The 23,876-nt window shown below is 33.3% G+C and overlaps 1 protein-coding gene and 1 long non-coding RNA gene across 9 annotated transcripts in view; one reads left to right on the top strand and one right to left on the bottom strand.

Moving 5' to 3' along the window:
- LOC105670434 (uncharacterized) overlaps positions 1 to 23,876 on the bottom strand; it is a 139,786-nt gene that overhangs the window by 29,000 nt on the left and 86,910 nt on the right. The gene's annotated exons all lie outside the window — the stretch shown is intronic.
- On the top strand, positions 9,130 to 14,981 carry LOC137000406 (uncharacterized). The gene is made up of 3 exons (XM_067356862.1): positions 9,130 to 11,848; positions 11,940 to 12,151; positions 12,297 to 14,981. Exons 1-2 carry the CDS (start codon positions 9,216 to 9,218, stop codon positions 11,962 to 11,964), a joined length of 2,658 nt encoding a protein of 885 aa, XP_067212963.1. The 5' UTR covers positions 9,130 to 9,215; the 3' UTR covers positions 11,965 to 12,151; positions 12,297 to 14,981.

Here is a 23,876-nt window from a genome sequence, read left to right as displayed (position 1 = left end):
GAGAGTGATTCACACATGGTACAAAATGATGAAATTAGCGTTTATGAAAATGAAAGAGAAAATGAAGTCGAAGTCGAGCCTGGATTCCAGGGAATATTTTAGGGAAAAATTTTAGATTCAAGCCTGCACCAGACTAGATTATAGAAATAATTATGGTACAAACCAAGCAAATATCTAGGAAAATTATATCCCAACTAGATTGCAGATAATTTTTCTGAACAAATTCCGGGCGTAATCTTGGGCCGACCTGGATTCAGCGATAGGGTTTGTTCGATTTAGGCGTCACAGAGCCTAACTAGATTTTCCACCTAAATCCCAGAAATATTTTTTAAAAAATATATAGGGCCCTGATTGTTTCCAGATAAAATTTCTGCCTGGGACGAAAAAAATTAAAAATCAAAGAAAGAAGCTATATATCTCATTTTGTAAGGAGACAAGAAAAATGGACCAATATTTCATGACAATCTCCGCTAAATGGGACGCAAATACTAAATGATTCCTTTCAAAGACGGAAACACAATGTATCTCTTGGCATAGGTCTGCCGATAATTTAGATGAACCTCGATAGATGTGGGTGATATGAATCGCGTGCGTACACGCAGACCGATTGATGGTGTGTGCGTCGTGGACGGACGAGTGTTGGGAGTTTCGCCGTGTATTCTACGAGGTAGAGCAGTCACCTGCCGCACAGGTGCCCCCTACTCCTTCGCTATCTCGTAACTCAACCTGGTATCCCGCTACGAAGGTGGCGAACTCTCGGATGGACCTTCAGGGTGATCCTAACCAGCAGTCACTTCCAGGTGTGGGAGAACTTTCAACACAATCGGTTTCGTTTTGTTTCGCTCCTGTCTAAGCAAGATAATACACGAGCACCCACATCCGGATTTGAATAAAGGCAGTCCATTCAGAAGAACGGTTCGGGCTCGTTAGTTGCCACATGCATTATTCGTATCTTTCTTTTATCCATAAATATCTTTGTTTCCGAAGAAAACTGAAGAATTTCTGAAGAAAATTTATTGGAGTCCTTTTTAAAGTCCTTTTTAAGAGGGACGCAACGACACAATAAGAGAAACAAATTTGACTAGTTTCAAATATTCATTAACACGCACAATATTTTGTCATGTTGTAATTGATTGCAAAAATCGAAATCATTCGCTCGTGAGCCGCGCCGCAAATTTCAGGGTTTCGTGCGGCCTATTAACTTCACGGTGTTACGCGATAGCCTCAACGATACTTGTCTCACTCCCGGCGTTATCATCTGGCACATCGGGGCCTCGTCCTGCGCACGTGTGTAAGCAGGAAGAGAGGGAGAAGTGGCGAACAGCCGTTCGCCAGAACGCGCCGCGGGATTAACTGATCAATTTGTTCTTTTTCCCTCCTTTTTTCTCGCCAGGATTGCTAGTTTTCAAGGTTTGTGTAATATTTTTTTCGCCACTGTCATCTCCTTTCCAACGCGACAAAAAAAAGTAACGTTACCGACAAATTAATATTTATCACAAGGATCCCTCATTCTCGACTTGCGTCATGTGCGCAAAATATATTAGACATTGTACATTTCTTCCGAATTGCAACTAAAAATTTGAAAGAAATTTAAAAATAATAATGATTCCATTAAAAAATGACGCGATGTGTTATTTGCTCGCGAAAACAATTATCTTCTAATGGAACGGTAACTTTCACGGCCACTCGCGTTAACAGTTCGCGGCATGCAAAATAAGTGCAATTATCGTTGTTATTTGTATCGCAGGACTGCATGTGAGCGCATGACAAAGGTTGCTTGCGCGATTATTAACATGATAATTATTTTGGATTACTTGCAAGACGCGATACTCGACGCGTCGGACGTGCGCGATCGGACGTACAATATTTCTCTCGAAAGACTTTCCGAAGAAAATTACACACGCCGCCATTCACAATAATTAACGTAATGCTATATTTCATCCTTTACGATATAATTATCGTCGCGCTATGAAATGATATCTTGTTAACAGTTACGCGTATTTACTTCACGCGAGAGAAATCGCAAGAGGAAGATGCGGGAAAAACGTTCGAGAATGGCCGAAACGTTGCAGTCGAAGAGATGCTGCGCCGCGAGCGACAAACGGGCAAATATTAATTATCGTAAACCGCACCGGTTCAGAGATTAATGTCAAATTAAGAACGAGGTCAATCAGCAGCGGCGATGTGCCGGGATTAAAATCGCGATAAAGCATTACGCTTCACCTGTCGGAGAAAGAAATTCTGCTTATAATCCAAAAATTAATTACATCTGTGTATAGGATGCATCGTTTCTCAATCATCTTTTGCGAGAGTATACGCGCGCGTAATGTGATACTGCACGCATGATATATTGTTCACGTACACAAATGCGGAAGCTATTAAATTCTGTAGAACAAATAATGGATTAACCAAGAATGTCATTAAAAAAAATGATCTGCTAACGTTATTTCAATCTTTCATTTTTATATAATAGAAAAAAAAAGAAAATTTATTACTTTTTGAAATTGCAAAAAAATTGTTCGAAACCAATATCGAAGAGGAGCAATTAATAAATCATATATTTTTGAAAAGGTATTAATTGGTTGATATAAAATGACGATTCGCTTGTGTTATGACTAATAAAGCGAATGTACGTTCGGATTTCATTTCACGTGAGAGAAAAATCGGCACGCTTGATTTTATGATGCGTTTCATATCGAGGCTACACGGAACGGTAATAATCGTATAAAATGGAAGAATATATCGTGCTGGTGGTATCCGTGTCAGAGTATTATTGAAGGTAATCCCGATAAGATTGAGCGATTTACAATCGCTGATACATGAATGAATGAGGAACATAAAGTTAAAGTAAAATTCGTTTATTATTCGCTAACGATGTTTATTAAACGTATTAATCATGATTATTTCGATTGATATTAAGACAGATTTTGTCTATTGTACTTTTTGTATGTATCGACCAAGTTTTGAAAAAACGGCCAAATAAATATAAAAGTATTGACATAAAATATAAAATTATATATATAGTCAAAGAGATAACATAATCAAATTTATTAACTTTTCTAGCCTAAAAAAAAATAATAAAATTACTTGAAAGTGGTTTCTATTTTAATATCGCGTAAATAATTTTAATTTTTTTATATATCACTATCATATGTATGTTTTAATCATTTTGTAACCAAACTTTAGTCCTCTCTTAAAAAAGAAAGATCGATACTCAAATGAATCGAAAGTCTTGAAGTGTATTGTTGACACTTTCCCGCGACGCTGATTGGTTATCTCGATTATTCTAATTATTATAATAAATACGCGCGCGTAGCGCGAATCTATATTGTTCTAGTATTGTTAAAAATTGTCGAAATTATTTTTATACGCAGACAAATAACTGTTAAAGTGTGCTTTTTGGCAAAAATATTATAAAATATTAAAATATTCTCTATTTTACGAATCTGTAAGATTAAATTCAAAACATTAAAAACTGTTGTTATTAAGCAATTAAAAATAGAGTGATAAATACAAAATGCAAACCAAAAATCCGAGGCATCATGCACAAAAAAATTGAAATTAATAATGCCAAATTTGAAAATAAATCAGATCGATAAATGCATTATAATAATAATAATTTTTTAATACAATCAGTCAATCATATCTATTTATTACTGCAATCGGTATATCAACTGCATTTAGAACAATATAAATAAATGTAAAAAAATACATAGATTTTTTTTAATATAGCTCTCCTAATTTGAGAAGTTTTATTTGATGCATATTAAAAATACATACACATATAATATATTATTTGTGCATTATTTCTCACAAAATATATTCGTGTAAAGAATACATTGTAACGTCTCTTTTACTGACAATAATACTTGGCATGAGATATTACCGCGTGTTTTGATAATTGTAAGCTATGTTTGACCGAAACGCTCTGCACATCACATGTAAACGGTTCTCTCTGTTGGTGTGTAGAAACCGCAGTGTATACTTCTGCCATCACTATGTATTGTATTTAGTTACACTCGTCCAGTCGCTTCAAACAAACACAATGTCTCTAAGAATTATAACTAACAAGAATGTGTGGGAATATTATACAAAAGTGTCGGATTTCAAAGCGAAATGCAAGTATTGCGGAATAACATATCTTTATAAAGACTCGTCAAGCTTCAAAAGACATATAAAAATACATAAAGAAATTTCGGAAAACGAAGAAAAGAAGAAACTAATACGATGGAAGTATTTCAAATATTTAAACCACTACTCTTCACAATGTGTTATCTGTAATACAGATGTTCCGTCTACAACTGAATCTGTAGAACATCATTTAAGTTTGCATTCTGAAGAACAACAAAAGAATAATATATATGGAACAGATTGGACATTGAGATTTCGGACAGAAAAAAATGATAATATAGTGGAATGTAATATTTGTCATAAAGATATATCTCTTTCTATTCTAAAAAGTTTAGATCGTCATGCAAAAAATCAACATTTGGACAAATTGAAAAATACGCAAGAAGCATACGACACAGTTGGTTCGTCAGAACGCGTTTCATCACTTCAAACGGACACAATGTCTCTAAGCATTATAACTAACAAGAATGTGTGGGAATATTATACAAAAGTGTCGGATTTCAAAGCGAAATGCAAGTCTTGCGAAAATACATATTTTTATAAAAACTCGTCAAACTTCAAAACACATATAAAAATACATAAAGAAATTTCGGAAGACGAAGAAAAGACGAAACTAATACGATGGAAGTATTTCAAATATTTAAACCAATACTCTTCACAATGTGTTATCTGTAATACAGATGTTCCGTCTACAACTGAATCTGTAGAACATCATTTAAATTTGCATTCTGAAGAACAACAAAAGAATTATTATGTATATGGAACAAATTGGACATTGAGATTTCGGACAGAAATAAATGATAATATAGTGGAATTTAATATTTGTCATAAAAATATATTTCTTTCTATTTCAAAAAGTTTAGATTATCATACAAGAAATAAACATTTGGACACATTGAAAAATACGCAAGAAGCATACGACACAGTTGGTTCGTCAGAACGCGTTTCATCACTTCAAACGGACACAATGTCTCTAAGCATTATAACTAACAAGAATGTGTGGGAATATTATACAAAAGTGTCGGATTTCAAAGCGAAATGCAAGTCTTGCGAAAATACATATCTTTATAAAGACTCGTCAAACTTCAAAACACATATAAAAATACATAAAGAAATTTCGGAAGACGAAGAAAAGACGAAACTAATACGATGGAAGTATTTCAAATATTTAAACCAATACTCTTCACAATGTGTTATCTGTAATACAGATGTTCCGTCTACAACTGAATCTGTAGAACATCATTTAAGTTTGCATTCCGAACAGCAACAAAAGAATTATTATGTATATGGAACAAATTGGACATTGAGATTTCGGACAGAAATAAATGATAATATAGTGGAATGTAATATTTGCCATAAGAATATATCTCTTTGTTTTTCAAAAAGTTTAGATTATCATACAAGAAATAAACATTTGGACAAATTGAAAAATACGCAAGAAGCATACGACAGAGTTGGTTCGGCAGAACGCGTTTTATCACTTCAAACGGACACAATGTCTGAGTAACTAAGAGATTATTTAAAATCATTCAACCTATCGGCCTGAAATGCATTATTTGTAATCAAAACGTTTTATTTTTATCTAAAAATTTAGAAGATTATTTACGCTTGCATTCTAAGAAACAATTAAAAAAACATACATCTCAGAGTTGGCTATGGGGAATAAGTACCAAAAGTGATTATTTTGAAGTAGAGCATAACATGCAGAAACATATCTATTGCTATTGCAACTCATTTCAATCACCATATCAAAGATGAACATCATTTGGCAAACCAACTAAACTGAATAAAAAAAAGGCAGTAAGTTTCATTGATATTATTGTTAACATCATTATAAATAAATAATTTTTCACCATTTTTAAATCGCGCTTAATTTTATAAAAACATACAATATAATGATCATACCAAAACCCAAATAATTATTTACCATGTAAATGTTATAATTATTTGCACAGATTTATCCAGAAGTTGACAATGGAAATGATGATCCAAGTAGCATCACAACCAGCAATAATGACAGTCTTGATTTTGACAATTATAATTTACTATAAGATATACACAAGAAAAGTGGCATATATAGCCCTAACGTATAATTATTTGTATTATAAAGTTATGAATAGGATGATCTATGTTATAGAAAACAAAATTACATTTTTTAATTTATTAATTATAATTATAGTTATAAATTTCATAATTTTATAAATTCAATTTAATAAAATTTTAAATTTTTAAATTTTATAAATTTAATTTAATTTTTAAATCTAAATTTAATTTTATAATTTTATAAATTTAATTTTATATATTATAATTATAACTAAAAATTTTATTGATGTGCTCTGTTTTAAATTTGTAAACTGAAACGATTTTAGTAAAATAATCATCGACTTCTCTGTAAAGGCAAAACTATCGATAATTAATACAACAATTTAATTTCAAATATTTAATTTTTACACAACTTTCAATAAATTTTTATAATTATGTATATTCACTACACACACAAACACACACACACACATTTTATGCTTTATATAAAATAAATTTATTATTATAACTTCTGTGAAAATCTCCGAAATGTAATATACATATTAATTGTCGATGAAATATATCAATTTAAATTTTAAAATTGTATTTGTTCGAAAAATGTTTATATGATATATAATGCATTCATCATAATTACAAATAAATTCATTATAAAAGAGTGTCATTTTATTATTTGGATATAGAATATTGTAGGAATTATTTGTTCTTGCATCATGGTATTTTGCATCATTTTTATAATTCACAATGCATAGCAGAGGAGCTGTTCACAAGTTGATCTATAATTTACAGAAGTGCATCTAAATTATAACAGCGTTTAAAATAATTATTTGACAAATAATTATTATGCACATTAAATTTTTACTCATCTCTCTTTAATGCAAATATCTAATAACAGAATTATATATTTATGTCCAATAATCAAAATATTTAAAATTGCAAATTTTTTACTAAATATTTCAAAGTTACTATGTGCGTTTACATTACGTAATATTTTATAAATAATAAATAACAAATAAATAGTTATATATATATACTTACCCTAAAGTTGCTCCGCCGGTGTCCAATGCTGTTCCTGAATCTCCCCCTTCTTACTGTTCATTTTACAGTCCTTCAAGGCACTCACACGCATTAGCAACACAAATATGAAAATCGCACAATGTTTTAAACGGCACTCACGACGCGTACTTTCTCATAATAAAAAAAAAGTCAAACTTACACGAATTATTGTCGCACGGATTGCACGTTCGACATTCTGCCTCTTCCGTAACAAGTAAGTAACGACGGAAAGAGTAAGATTGAAAACTACGAAAAATAATAAGGATTGTACTTTTCGAGAGGATAACGTGCCGATACAGAATGATCTGTTTCGTACGAAGTACTACCGTACGAATAATAAGAATGCAATGAACATATTATAGACAAAGTCGAGTTGTTCTTGATATGTTTATCTCTTATTACATGCACGACACACTTCAGATCGTTCCGTATTACTTAACGCGTTATTCTCTTCAATAGTGCCATCCTTCTTATTTTCTGCAGTTTTCGAGCTCACCCTTTTCATTGTTACTAGTTACGGATGCAGCAAAGTGTCAAACGTGTAATCCATGCGAGTTTTACTTTTGTCCTAACGTGACAAAGTACGCGTCGGAAGTGGTGTTCAAAACATCGTGCAATTTTCATATTCGCGTCGCGCAAACGTGTGAATGTCTTGAAGAACTTGCAAAAAGAATAGAGAAAAGAGAGGAGTTCAGGAAGAACATTAGATGCCGGCGGAACAACTTTAGGATAAGAAATCATTTGTTTGTTGTCTATTATTTACAAAAATATTGCACGTAAAATATAATGTAATGTAACGCACATATTCAGTAAAATATTTGCAATTTTTGATATTTATAGATTTAAATTATTTATAAATATAAATACATAAATCTTGTATTAGATATTAGTATAAATAATAAGTAAAAGTTAAATGTACGCAATAATAATCTTTCAAAGAGAGAATTATTTTAAACGCTGCTATAATTGAAATGTATTTTGTATGTTACAAATCAACTTGGAAATTCCGTTGCTGTGCATCGTGCCGATAAGTCAATCCAATTTGTTAAATTTTAATATCACTCAAAAAAATGATCTTGCAATAATAGCTAAAATTTTCTAGGTGTAAAAAGTTAACTAAAACAGATAAATGATTAGCAACTGTTGTGATATTGCATATGTAATTACTTAATCAGTTTAGATGACAGAAACAGAATATATATCTGTATTGTTTGTGAACTTTAAAAAGAAAGTTTCTCTAAAGCGCCTATCTATATAAGATCAATCACGTGTTATATCATGCAATGAATAACATTTAGCAATGGTATTTAAATTTTTCAGAAACTATTGCTAGAACATTACTGCTATAAATTCTATATGTGACAAACAATGTTTTCACAGATACGAAAAATAGCGATACATTCTTGTTGCGATATCTAGAAATCTAACTACATCAGCGAAATATTTTTTTGAGTGATCATTAAGAGAATCATCTTGCACAAAAAAAATCGATGCCATTGATAATGCCATTGATAATGCCATATTTGAAAATAAATCAGATGGATAAATGCATAATAATAATAATTTTTTAATATAATCAGTCAATTATATCTATTTATTTCTGCAATCGGTATATCAACTGCATTTAGGACAGTATAAATAACTTCGAAAAAATACATAGATTTTTTTAATATAGCCCTCCTAATTTGAGAAGTTTTATTTGATGCATATTAAAAATACATATACATATAATATATTATTCGTGCATTATTTCTCACAAAATATATTCGTGTAAAGAATACATTGTAACGTCTCTTTTACTGACAATAATACTTGGCATGAGATATTACCGCGTGTTATGATAATTGTCAGCTAGGTTTGACCGAAACGCTCTGCACAACACATGTAAACGGTTCTTTCTGTTGGTGTGAAGAAACCGCAGTGTACACTTCTGACATCATTATGTATTGTATTTAGTTACACACGTCCAGTCACTTCAAACGGACACAATGTCTCCAAGCATTATAACTAACAAGAATATGTGGGAATATTATACAAAAGTGTCGGATTTCAAAGCGAAATGCAAGTATTGCGGAAATACATATCTTTATAAAGAATCGTCAAACTTCAAAAGACATATAAAGATACATAAGGAAATTTCGGAAGACGAAGAAGAGAAGAAACTAATACAATGGAAGTATTTCAAATATTTAAACCAATACTCTTCACAATGTGTTATCTGTAATACAGACGTTCCGTCTACAACTGAATCTGTAAAACATCATTTAAGTTTGCATTCTGAAGAAGAACAAAAGAATTATATACATGTAACAGATTGGACATTGAGATTTCGGACAGAAAAAAATGATAATATAGTGGAATGTAATATTTGTCATAAAAATATATCTCTTTCTATTTCAAAAAGTTTAGATTATCATACAAAAAATAAACATTTGGACAAATTGAAAAATACGCAAGAAGCATACGACACAGTTGGTTCGTCAGAACGCGTTTCATCACTTCAAACGGACACAATGTCTCTAAGAATTATAACTAACAAGAATGTGTGGCAATATTATACAAAAATGTCGGATTTCAAAGCGAAATGCAAGTCTTGCAGAAATACATTTCATTATAAAAGCTCGTCAAACTTCAAAAGACATATAAAATTACATAAAGAAATTTCGGAAGACGAAGAAGAGAAGAAACTAATACGATGGAAGTATTTCAAATATTTAAACCAATACTCTTCACAATGTGTTATCTGTAATACAGATGTTCCGTCCACAACTGAATCTGTAGAACATCATTTAAGTTTGCATTCTGAAGAAGAACAAAAGAATTATATACATGTAACAGATTGGACATTGAGATTTCGGACAGAAAAAAATGATAATATAGTGGAATGTAATATTTGTCATAAAGATGTATCTCTTTCTATTTCAAAAAGTTTAGATTATCATACAAGAAATAAACATTTGGACAAATTGAAAAATACGCAAGAAGCATACGACACAGTTGGTTCGTCAGAACGCGTTTCATCACTTCAAACGGACACAATGTCTCTAAGAATTATAACTAACAAGAATGTGTGGCAATATTATACAAAAGTGTCGGATTTCAAAGCGAAATGCAAGTCTTGCAGAAATACATATCTTTATAAAGACTCGTCAAACTTCAAAACACATATAAAATTACATAAAGAAATTTCGGAAGACGAAGAAGAGAAGAAACTAATACGATGGAAGTATTTCAAATATTTAAACCAATACTCTTCACAATGTGTTATCTGTAATACAGATGTTCCGTCCACAACTGAATCTGTAGAACATCATTTAAGTTTGCATTCTGAAGAAGAACAAAAGAATTATATACATGTAACAGATTGGACATTGAGATTTCGGACAGAAAAAAATGATAATATAGTGGAATGTAATATTTGTCATAAAGATGTATCTCTTTCTATTTCAAAAAGTTTAGATTATCATACAAGAAATAAACATTTGGGCAAATTGAAAAATACGCAAGAAGCATACGACACAGTTGGTTCGTCAGAACGCGTTTCATCACTTCAAACGGACACAATGTCTCTAAGAATTATAACTAACAAGAATGTGTGGCAATATTATACAAAAGTGTCGGATTTCAAAGCGAAATGCAAGTCTTGCAGAAATACATATCTTTATAAAGACTCGTCAAACTTCAAAACACATATAAAATTACATAAAGAAATTTCGGAAGACGAAGAAGAGAAGAAACTAATACGATGGAAGTATTTCAAATATTTAAACCAATACTCTTCACAATGTGTTATCTGTAATACAGATGTTCCGTCTACAACTGAATCTGTAGAACATCATTTAAGTTTGCATTCTGAAGAACAACAAAAGAATAATATATATGGAACAGATTGGACATTGAGATTTCGGACAGAAAAAAATGATAATATAGTGGAATGTAATATTTGTCATAAAAATATATCTCTTTGTATTACAAAAAGTTTAGATTATCATACAAGAAATAAACATTTGGACAAATTGAAAAATACGCAAGAAGCATACGACACAGTTGGTTCGTCAGAACGCGTTTCATCACTTCAAACGGACACAATGTCTCTAAGCATTATAACTAACAAGAATGTGTGGGAATATTATACAAAAGTGTCGGATTTCAAAGCGAAATGCAAGTCTTGCAGAAATACATTACGTTATAAAAGCTCGTCAAGCTTCAAAAGACATATAAAAATACATAAAGAAATTTCGGAAGACGAAGAAAAGAAGAAACTAATACGATGGAAGTATTTCAAATATTTAAACCAATACTCTTCACAATGTGTTATCTGTAATACAGATGTTCCGTCTACAACTGAATCTGTAGAACATCATTTAAGTTTGCATTCTGAAGAACAACAAAAGAATAATATATATGGAACAGATTGGACATTGAGATTTCGGACAGAAAAAAATGATAATATAGTGGAATGTAATATTTGTCATAAAAATATATCTCTTTCTATTTCAAAAAGTTTAAATTATCATACAAGAAATAAACATTTGGACAAATTGAAAAATACGCAAGAAGCATACGACACAGTTGGTTCGTCAGAACGCGTTTTATCACTTCAAACGGACACAATGTCTGAGTAACTAAGAGATTATTTAAAATCATTCAACCCATCGGCCTAAAATGCATTATTTGTAATCGGAACGTTTTATTTTTATCTAAAAATCTAGAAGATTATTTACGCTTGCATTCTAAGAAACAATTAAAAAAACATACATCTCAGAGTTGGCTATGGGAATAAGTACCAAAAGTGATTATTTTGAAGTAGAGCATAACATTTGTTATGCAGAAACATATCTATTGCTATTGCAACTCATTTCAATCACCATATTAAAGATGACCATCATTTGGCAAACCAACTAAACTGAATAAAAAAAAGGCAGTAAGTTTCATTATTGTTAACATCATTATAAATAATTTTTCACCTATTTTAAATCGCGCTTAATTTTATAAAAATATACAATATAATGATCATACCAAAATCCAAATGATTATTTATCATGTAAATATTATAATTATTTGCACAGATTTATCCAGAAGTTGACAATGGAAATGATGATCCAAGTAGCATCACAACCAGCAATAATGACAGTCTTGATTTTGACAATTATAATTTACTATAAGATATACACAAGAAAAGTGGCATATATAGCTCTAACGTATAATTATTTGTTTTATAAAGTTATGAATATGATTATCTATGTTATAGAAAACAAAATTACATTTTTTAATTTGTTAATTATAATTATAACTATAAATTTTATAATTTTATAAATTCAATTTTATAAATTTAATAAATTTAATTTTATATATTATTTTTATTTATATTATTATTATTTTATAAATTTATTATTATAACTTCTGTGAAAATCTCCAAAATGTAATATACATATTAATTGTCGGTGAAATATATCAATTTAAATTTTGAAATTGTATTTGTTTGAAAAATATTTATATGATATATAATGTATCGAAAGTCTCAAAGTATATAGTTAATGAAGTGCTTTTCCGCGACGATTGGTTATTTCGATTATTCTGACAGTTTGAGGGCGTAGGTTATTTTGACGGTTATTTGAAATTTTAAAAATTTTATTAAAATATTTAGATTTCATAATTATTAAATTATTATAATAAGTGCGCGCGCGCCTGTATTGTTCTAGTTACCATAAAAAGAGCTTGCAAATATTTTTAACATTATTGAAGAAGTTACATATTCTTCAACGAAAAAAGTAGTGCATGTTTCGAAATACGAAAGTGCTGATCGTAAAAAGCTTGTATCTTATATTAAATGATAAATTGCAAGCATTTATTTGTTATGCAAATGCAACTCGGTGCATGGTCCGCTCGAAACACGACCAGATCTCATATGCAAGTTGCACATGGAAGTACAGTACGAAGATCGTGGATGTAATTCTTTTTCTTTGACTTATGGCAAAAATCTACAAGTGCAATAATACAAAATAGCAGATTTGTTCATTATTCAAAATTGGATAAAAATGTTTTCTGTCATTAATCAAAATAACACAAAATAATAATTTACATGTAAAATAAATTATGAGCGAACATATTTTCTCGGTAGAATTACACAAATTTAAATAGGTACTAAAAAAAGTTTCTTTAAGTTTTAATCATTTTAGATACAAAAATAATTAAAATAATAGCAGCTAATATTTTTCAAAATTTATTTTCTAAAATCACAACAAAAATCGAAATATATAGATACAATTTAAGTGTAAGAATTAAAATGTTGTAGATAAACGCGGAAGAAAGATCACTTCGTTACGCGGGCGCTTTGGTTTCGCGAAAAAGTATTTACATAATCGATAATTGAGTGGCGAGACCTGCACGTTGACCTTCAGGTACTCGCAGCACCTTGTTCTCGCGTCTTGTGAAAGCAGAAACCACGCGCGCATTCGCTCGCGTGCGTCCGGTACCATTAAATTGCCGTACAGTGTTACATTTCTTGCGAACACGCGTCATTTTGTACCCGCACGTAGTAGCATTTATAAATATTCGGTCCAGTTGCACATTTAATTTATGCAATACATATAAAGAAAGTTGAAACATGAAATCTTTAATGTTGCCGAAATAGGCCGCAGTACTTTCTTACAAATTTGCATCCGAGTAATAACTTTTTTACGTTTCTGAATATCGATTTTCCAGAAACCGTTTCCGACTATCAATATATAATTTCTAATTATATAAATAAGAAATTTAACTTAAATAATATATTCTGTCGTTGATAAGATTTGTAATAAAAATAAAATGTAAATGTTGATATATTAAAGATCTTCATGCGACAAAATCGACGTGAAAAATGAGTGTACATCAATTTTTATCGATGCTATCGGTCGAATATCGGTCGATATTAATCGTATCGAATAATGAAATATAATTAAGACTGAAAATTCTCGTAGCCGATGGTCCACGAAAAATTATACGACACCTTTTATAGTAAGATGCGTTGGCGGCGCGGATGAATTCGATATCGAGATACATGTCGAGTACAATATTGCACAAAAACATTAAATTACGCGAAAAAAGTCCGCATATAAAACAAAGTACAAATCAAAAGATTAGCAAACTCTCTCTACATAATTACATTTGCGTCTTAATTAAATTAATGATCAATGATCCAAATTATATGTAAAGTATTTTAATAAAAAAAAAAATAAAATTAAGATATTAATATGATTGGACGAGTGGATCACAACTTAATGCAGGTAGAGTGCAATTACATAATGTGGCTAATATTTCGAATATTCAAATCCGGGATCTTGCATTTTTTTATGATGGAAATTTTAACCGTGCTTCTCGAATTCGAGATTAAAATGATCAGATGACAATTAAATTTCCGAGAGGAGGATCGCAGAATCGAGCGAGTCGGCAGCTGTTTTTCTCACATGCTTGTAACACGATCGCAATTTGGCCAGGCTCTGAATACCTCGTTACATGCTTAGTGATTTTATGCCCCTCTTAAGAGATGAGTGCACGCCCTTTATCATCTTATACCATTTCCGTGGCAGACACGTTGCAAGATGTCTGGAAATTGGCTTTATTCCCTAAAATTTTGCCAGTACTTACATAATATGATTCTCGTGTACGTGCCATTAATTTTGCACGCAAATTCCAGCCGGTTCTTTTCGCTCCTTAATAAAATATAATAACGCAGTACTTTCCTTCTAACTTTTAGAATAATAATTTTGCAATACTTCACGATTTTGTATTAAAACTAATAGTTCTAGTAAAAAAAAAGCAAAAAAATTTGGAAACAGTGACGACAATAATCTATAAAATCTGATAAAAATTATAAAAAGAAATGGAAGACAAATATTACGCAATTTTTTGTTTTAATTCAAGTAATAGTATTCACTCAAAAAAATATTTCGCTGATGTAGTTAGATTTCTAGATATCGCAACAAGAATGTATCGCTATTTTTCGTATCTGTGAAAACATTGTTTGTCACATATAGAATTTATAACAGTAATGTTCTAGCAATAGCTTCTAAAAAATTTAGGTACCATTGCTAAATGTTATTCATTGCATGATCTAACACGTGATTGATCTTATATAGATAGGCGCTTTAGAGAAACTTTCTTTTTAAAGTTCACAAACAATACAGATATATATTCTGTTTCTGTCATCTAAACTGATTAAGTAATTACATATGCAAATATCACAACAGTTGCTAATCATTTATCTGTTTTAGTTAATTTTTTACACCTAGAAAATTTTAGCTATTATTGCAAGATTATTTTTTTGAGTGTTTGGTAATTATAATTATCGCATATAAACAACAATTAAGCGCGCCTTAATAATTGTAGAACCGCGTGTGAGATGCGTATCCTCTCGAGTTAAAATCGATAATGATTTAATTATTTCCTTTAACGGCATCAAAGAATGAGCGCACGCGGCTTAAATCAAGAGAGTTTATCAGCGCGCATGGCGTTTACCACCGGTATTTAGTTTGAATTAACCACGGCTTACTTCATGCCTCGGGGATAAATCGGCAAAATCATACGCTTCAACGTATTCAATTACGACTTTCTCGCGTCGGAACCCTTCGCAAACGCGCGTTTAACCGCGGGCTCAATCTAAATTCTGCCCGCTGTTTTAGTTACTATGTATCTTCCCGTTTTCGAGCGACCTCGGCTTTAAAAAAGGTACCTGCGTATTGCTCTGAGATCAAGAAGTCCACTGCAAACCAATTTCACATTGATTTCGTCATAAAGCAAAAACGTTACATGTCGTTATGACGCATTCGTCAGATTTTATGATGATCTGATTCAATCATCAATTTTTATTAGTTAGGTAATTGTTTGCATATATTTCATGTGTCATGCAATTTTTTTGAAACTAGAGACTTTTTAAGGTTTATTATTATTGGTTTTAACCAAGATTAAAAATTTAAAATCAAGAATATTATATTCAAAAAAAGAATTAATACATGATTAAAGCAACAGCTCGAAAATTTAATTATTATAAAAAAATTTAAAAAAATAATAGTTTTCAACTTCAAATACAAATAAAATTAACACTTAATTCAATAGGACGTATTATAATGTTTCAATCTGGACGTTTATATAAACATCACTAAAGGCAACGTGCAATCATGTCTTACTGCTTCAGGCATTTACACCGCGGAAACGCTGCTCGTCATAATGTTTTATTTTCGAGAATGTAAGCTCGCGATGCAGATTAACGGGCATCTGAGCCGTCATCATACCTTGAGATTATTTCATCGTTTACGGTTTTTTTACAGAGATTTAAAGAAACGTGTTTGCATCATCAAAGATCGAAGAACAGTTGATCCGATTGGATCAATAATTTTGCTTTTGTATTCTTTCATTAACAAAAACGATCTATATTATCGTGCTTGGCCGCTAAATGCACATAAATATCATTACTTCATATTTAGAATCATTGAAATTCCTTGTCGCGTCGCTTCTCGAGGCGCGATGATTGAAATAGCAATGTTTGCGCTAGCTGGTCTGAGAATCGAAGGCCATTTTTTTTTCTGTTCATTGAAGAGAAACGTGTCTCCCGCAAGAGTCGAAAAGTTTTGCGACTTCATTCACGGGTCTAAAGTATGGGGAGGGTCTTCTACGAGTTCATTCATACCACAGAACCTTAAGGCGCACGAGGTAAACGGAAGCACGAGCCGTTTCCTTCTACCCTTTTCATTCAACCCCGAGGCAACGGGTTGTCTCTTACCCTTTCAATTATGTGTGTGGAGAAAAAACCAGTCTGTAATTTCACTCGTCGTCAAGTATCCCTTTTATTAGCTTGCTAATTGCGTTAGTGGGAGAACTTTTTAACCCCAAAACTCTTAACTCTTAAATTTTACTTAAATTATTAATCGCGTATCACTGTAACATATTCATTATCTGTATATTATTATTTACGCTCTAGCAATTTTTCTTTTAATCATTAAGAACATCTTTTCTCCAGCAAATCCTCTCGTAATCTAAAAATGAGTAAGATAAAAATGTCGTCTGCAAGAAAATTTTGAACAAATCAATTGAACATTAATATTTCTTTAACAAATAGTTAATTTAAAAAATATAAAAATAAATAAAGCAAATTCGATGACACGAAGAAACCGTAGTACACACGTTCGCGCCGTGATAATGATACGAACCGGGCACACCGGTTGCTAGGTGTGATTCCGACTCCCGAACGCAATTAACAACCCGCATAGAGCAATGACATAAACTGAGAGAGGTACGACGCAGGCAGCTTGTAAATCACGTTTTACTTCTATCGGCAAGCGGGTAAGAGAGATAGCGGCAGAAAGAGGAAGCGGATAATAAAATGCGTCGCGTTAAGCATTTAATTAAGGCCCGGATTAACGACAGAATAAATTATTTTACTCTTAAGCAGCGTGGTTTATAGTTTTGTGAAATTTATCGCAACGATTGATTCGAAGCCGTTGAAGATGTGTGATTTTATTCGCATATTTTTCATATTAAAGTCTTTAAGTTCTAGTCAGATTGAATTATGTATAAACACAAGAAGCTGCTCACCAAACATTGTAAAAAAAATTAACCGAGTTTCACTCAAATTGGTATTATAAAAATTAATAATTAAAATACTTTGCTTAGAAAAAAATTAATTAGAAAACAAGGCAGGTAAACATCATGTTTTCGTTCCTTGTGAGCCAAATTAAAAGTAAATTTAGTATATTTTGATTCAGGCACGAGTCTGTGTTACACGAATTATCTTATAAACTCCTCCAGATCGATACCTATCAACCGCTTATAACTTTTGCCGAAAATATGAAATTGATATACTTGTCGGAGTCCAACTTCGCATATAGACGCGTGTTTTCTCGATCGTGCGTTCGTGCGTGCGTACAGTAGATCACAATCTGCTGGCAACCCTAACGGAAAAGGAAAACCCCTCATTAGAAGCGAACTCGAACCGCGGAGAGATGGTAGCGTCTCATTAACGAACCCTCTATCGGAACCGCATGGATGGAGTGTCTGCTTGTGCTTGAAAAAGAAGCTCAATGGTCAGGTGCAACCTCGAAGCGTATGCGTGCAGCTGGCAGTCCTCTCCCTCTCTGTGCTTTCCTCTTATTTTTCAGAATAAATACGCGAATCGGACTTTTCGCTTTTCCACCAATTTCTCGAGTTACCGAAGGAAATTCAAGAGTTTTGACATGTCACACAAGCAGTGATTAAACGCGATCTGCGAACAATTCTAGATAAATAAATGTACAAATTAATTATTCATTAATTTATAACTCTCGAGTCGCAATCTAATCGGAGCATATTCGATACACGAGCAGCCGGAATAAAATGTTATATAAAATATATCCCAATTTCCAAGTTACGAGAGTTAATCATGTCACTATGTGCACCGGTTTGCGTATCGATATTAATATCGGTGACGACATGATTGAAAAAAACTTCAACGAAACCGCAACGCTTTTTTTTTACCCGTGCAGCGAGTAACGTTTTCCGAGGGAGACCACGAATCTGGGACCTAATTTCGCTTGTGGCGGGCACGATGGAGTGGCGTTATCTAGAGCGGATCGCCGCGGCACTCCGGTGATTCGGCCCGGACGAGCGCGGCTTTAATCGCCGGTGAAATCACTTAAGTAGACGTCCGTGAAACGCGGTTCCGCGTTTTTGGCCGGCATAATGGCGCGGAATGGCAAATGATACCCGGTGTGGTCCCACTCCGCGGATACCCGTCGCTCCGCCACCGGGCGCGGCGCACACCGTCATAACACGCCGATATGCGGCGCGGCGCGCCGGCCAATTTCCATAATTTCAAACCGTGTGTCTTGCGTACCGGCGAGAGGCCCGGCGCACATGTGTACGCATGTGTACGCAATCGCGAAAGCCAGCTCCAGATATAATAATTTCGCTTTTTACGTACGTGCGTCGCATATACGCGAGCCACGCGATGTCGTGGACGGAATGAACAACGAGACTGATAAAAAAACTGGAAAATTTATCGTCGACCACTGGCGCGTTATTCCTGTCAAATAAATCCCTTTTCCATCTTTATGTTGCGAGTGAAATCATAATGTAGAAAAGGGAAAACGCGAAATGGTTAGGTCAGGTTTATTTAAATCTTCGCGGTTCTAAAGTCGACACATGGTTCTCTACAAAAATTCCTCAATTCGCCGAACATTTGAATACTATTCTAATAAAATATTTTTCTAAGGCCTTATTTTTCCAAATTTACGCAAGAGTTAATAAGAAAACAAAATATTCTAACATATGTATGTAATAACTTGGTGTTAGTGTGACGTTTTAAAGAAACGCGAATTGGTAGAAAATGTCATTTGACGAAATTGCATACTTTTTTAGGCGCACCTTTCTCTCGATGCGCAACCGTTCGAACGTATGAAAACGGGATGACGTCGTTATCGAGATGTCTCCATTTCATTTCGCGCAGATGTCACGTTAAGAGCAACGATGCAAACACGATTTGCATGGCAAAACCATTTTCTTGATACCTGCCCTTTCACTTCTTTCGCTGATTTACATCCAAATAAAGCGGACGCTTCGTAATACCGGTATTGTAACAATTATTATACAATAAACGAAGCGTATAGCAGATGCTGCGCAAAGGAGATAAACGACGATTTCGTGTACACATAAATTTTATCATAATTGTACTTCCGTGCTAAAATAATCACATTGATAATTAAGGCCACGGAGTATCAATCGTATCGAAATATAATCGATCAAACTTAAACTGTTGAGATAAATAATATTTATTTAAATAATTTGTATTTTAAAATTAAATAAGAAGTTTGAGAAAATTGTATAATAATTTTTTTATAGCAAAATTTTTTATATAAAGCTAATTTTATTTGAAATGCATACAGTTACAACTATTTTCATAATGCAAAATGAGTCAATCATCAACTTTAAAAATTACTTAATAGTATTGTTAATAAATATTTTTAGAAAGATGCCATGTCAAATCAAGCCATGTCGAGATTAACAAAAATTGTTAAGTTGCTTTTCTCATCTTTATCTTTGATTCCGATCACGTCGCTAACACTTCGTCTCGAGCGGGAGATGATTCGACCTTGCTGGCTGAATTATTACACTTGAAATGCAGCGTATTTCCTTTAATCCGCTCATTAACTACCGCAACCCAAAAACGATCGCGTCCAATTAAGACGTGTACAAAATTTTTTTGCGGAAAATACGAGTCGTGCTCGATATCGCGAAAGTCATGCTGATGAAAAACTGGTCCTCAATATTTTGTAATCGTTGTTATACATGACGAGAGTCATAAATGGAACCTTTTATATCCCTTATCAGTTTGCTCAGCAAAAATTTTATTGTAAAAATATCGATAAAAAATTTGTAAAAGTTCTTGTGGACTTTGTTGTAGAATTTCATCAATAATGTGATTATAGAATTGCAGAATCTTTTCTTTTTTTAATAGAAATTTTATTAATGGCTTAGCATTTACTAAAGTAATTATATCAGAAAGGGAAATAAAAAAATTAATCCCTGTTTAATTGTTTTGAGATAAAGAACATTTTGCAAATAATTGAAAAATATATCGTTGGAAGACTATTCTGATATGGAATATATTAGTAATTACGTATGTAATGGATATATATGCATCGCATGGATGCTGCAAGATCGCCACCCACGACGCGGCGAGAAAGCGAGAAGAAAAAAAAGATAGAGAAAGCATAATCGAATCGTTAATCGCTTCCTCAGCGGCTGCGTCGGACCCCAATGATTATCGGCGTACGATGCTTCGATTTCTTTCTTTCAGCGTACGAAAACATCCGTCTTTGTTTTTTTTTCCTCACATTTTTTCCCTTTGAAGCGTGCGAATATTTTTCATAACATACTCAATTGCTAGGAATCCATAACAAAAGTTTTATGTAAAAAATATTATATTATTAAAACATTATTCTTATTTGTGCGTCACGTTTTCCTTTACACGAATAACAAAAATAAAATAGATATACAATATTAAATCGTTATTAAAATAACTCTACTATATTGATATGTATTCAAATGTACATCTAAAGCTTCGCATTTTAATAAACTTTTATAAAGTTTTATTCTCCAATTTAAACTTTTTAAATATTCTTATACGTGCAACTTGATGTTACACAATAATCTCATTATTTAAATTCAGCATACCGCATTATTGTGAGATTCGCGGCACATGTCCCGAAATCGCAGCCAACAGACATGGCCGAATCAGGGTACAACATATGGTGATGTTAATTAAAAATTAAATCGAACGCAGTCAAATGAAATGAGGTTCCATACCAGCCATTCCGTTTCCTCATTTGTACCTTTTTCATCGTTCCGGCAAGTTATACGATTATCCCAATTCCCCGGTCGAGAGTGCCGTGGCTCATCAGCCTCTTTCAATTAGGGCATTAAAACCCATCGGGCGCATCGTATTGGTTTGCCGCGTGTGTGCGGTTAACTGATTAACTGCTCCAAAGAAAGGACAGAGAGAGAGAAAGAGAGATCAGCGAAGCGTATCGCGCGGACATATCGTTTGCTACTCCACAACGACAAATAACGTTCGCGAAAAATAACAGCTTACTGTAGAAACAAGAGTAGACAGTTCTGATATTTGTAAAACACTGTAGATCGTGAGAATCAAATATAATTACATGAATTTTTCTTATTAGTCTTCAATTATTTTTTGTAATAAAATGAAGCAATATAAAAATTGACAATATCGAGAAATATCGTATGTATCTCTCGATCTTAATTTTACCAATAAAATTTCGATATAAGTTTAAAATTTTTTTTTAAATGTATCGATAAGATAATATCGAATAAATTTGCAATCGTCGCGTGTTAAAATTAAGCTAAATATAAACGAGCGGAACTTCCTTCGCTTTCGCAGCGTTCTCTCTTCCTCGCGCACTGCACGCTACGGTATATCGATTCGAATCGGCTGATCCGACCGTTATGTCGACGCGTACAGACTCGCGTTATAAGTAGAAGCGCACACGACGACACAAAACACCCATGTGTTTTCGGGGTTTGCCGGCTTCTCTGCTTGCCAGATGACACCGAATAACCACTACGGCTCCTCGAGCATAGCGGCATACGCAGACGCACACCGCACACTAACTCGCGAAGGACGGTCCGAAAAAAGGGCACCTTATGCGCACCCTCGCTGGGCGTCGTGTGCCAGTCGCGTGCCTCTGATGGGCATTCCGGGATTCGTCCTTCCGGGATTTTCCCGATTAATCCCTAGCCGCTATTATCCCGGACGATAAACTCTGCGCCTCTAATATTATTTAAAATCAGTTCGAAAATAATTTTAATTATACGTAAAATATAAAGCTTTCAATTTTAACATTTTTCGGTGTTGTTTAAATTTTAATATTGTTCAGAAATAATAATACCGTAAAACGGCATTTTCACTCCTCGGTAATCGTGACAAACATCGTTACCGATTAGAAAGCACATCTCGAGCTAACCATTGTACTTCTGAAGCATCAATTTATCTCAAATGCACCGACACGAAGTCACCGCCAATCATCCTTCGCCGCGCCGGTAACATAGATTATAAGAGCGAGAAAGAGAGAGAGAGAGAGAGAGAGAAAGAAAGAGACGCGAGGAGCAAGACCGGAGATTACAAGAAGCGAGGACGGACATTAATTATCCTTTACACGCGTCCTCTCGGATGGACACCGCGACCAATTTTTCCCTTCCCTGCCTGCGACAGCGCGCGCTCGTAAATACAAGGCGAGCCCATACTCGTGCACTTATGCGAGTGTATCGTGTGGCCCGAATATCTCGTGTCATTTCTTTATTAAATGCCACAATTACGCTTCTTCGTGTATCGAGAGAGTGGTCTGACCGAATGACGACGTAGAGGAGCGGTCGGATCGCTCCTCTTCTCTTCTCCGATCCTCTTTGTTTGATGCATGGAAAATGAGAGTGCATCAAACCATCTTTCTTATCGCGGCGCATCTACACGCGTGGACTTATTGCAGACTAACGATTTAAAAAAAAAAAAAATATCTGTCTTCAAAAAAAAATTATTGTATATCAATTTTTTGATTCTCTTAATATTCTAAATGTCAGCCACTTTATTCTATTTTACTGAAAAGCATCAGAAGAGAGAGAGAGAGAGATTATTCGATTCTCTTTTCATCCGATATACTTCTGATTAATAATTTCGTAACGATTCAAAATCGAAAGAATGAAAGAATCGAGAGTTCCATTTTTCAATCACTTTCAAAATTACGAATTCTATTCGAAAAATCATAATATCGCGCAATATGGATGCGCTTGGATGCGCGATATGTGCTTGATTCGACAAGCGTAGATGTAGAATGTAGATGTTGGTTGAACGCAGGTGTAAATGCTAAGAGTAGACACACGGTTTACGACTAGGCAACAAATCATCCGATGTGTACACTTATCCCATTGTTCCTCGAGGCTGGCGTTTCTAGCGGCAATAAAGTCGCTCGGTGCCGCGAGTGGACAAATGTGAAGATAATATCGTATATTTTAGTGACCGGCCGTAAAGTGATGACGTATGTATGAAGAGCGCCCCGTCAAGTAGGCGAAAATGATGCCGGCGTCGCGATAATTATTCCTTTATAGCCCTCGCGTGGATCTCAATT

The sequence above is a fragment of the Linepithema humile genome, chromosome 6 (assembly GCF_040581485.1).
Source record: "Linepithema humile isolate Giens D197 chromosome 6, Lhum_UNIL_v1.0, whole genome shotgun sequence".
NCBI classification, from domain to species: Eukaryota; Metazoa; Arthropoda; class Insecta; order Hymenoptera; family Formicidae; genus Linepithema; species Linepithema humile.
Note: the sequence above shows the minus strand (reverse complement) of the source record. Positions and strands in the feature narration are given on the sequence as shown.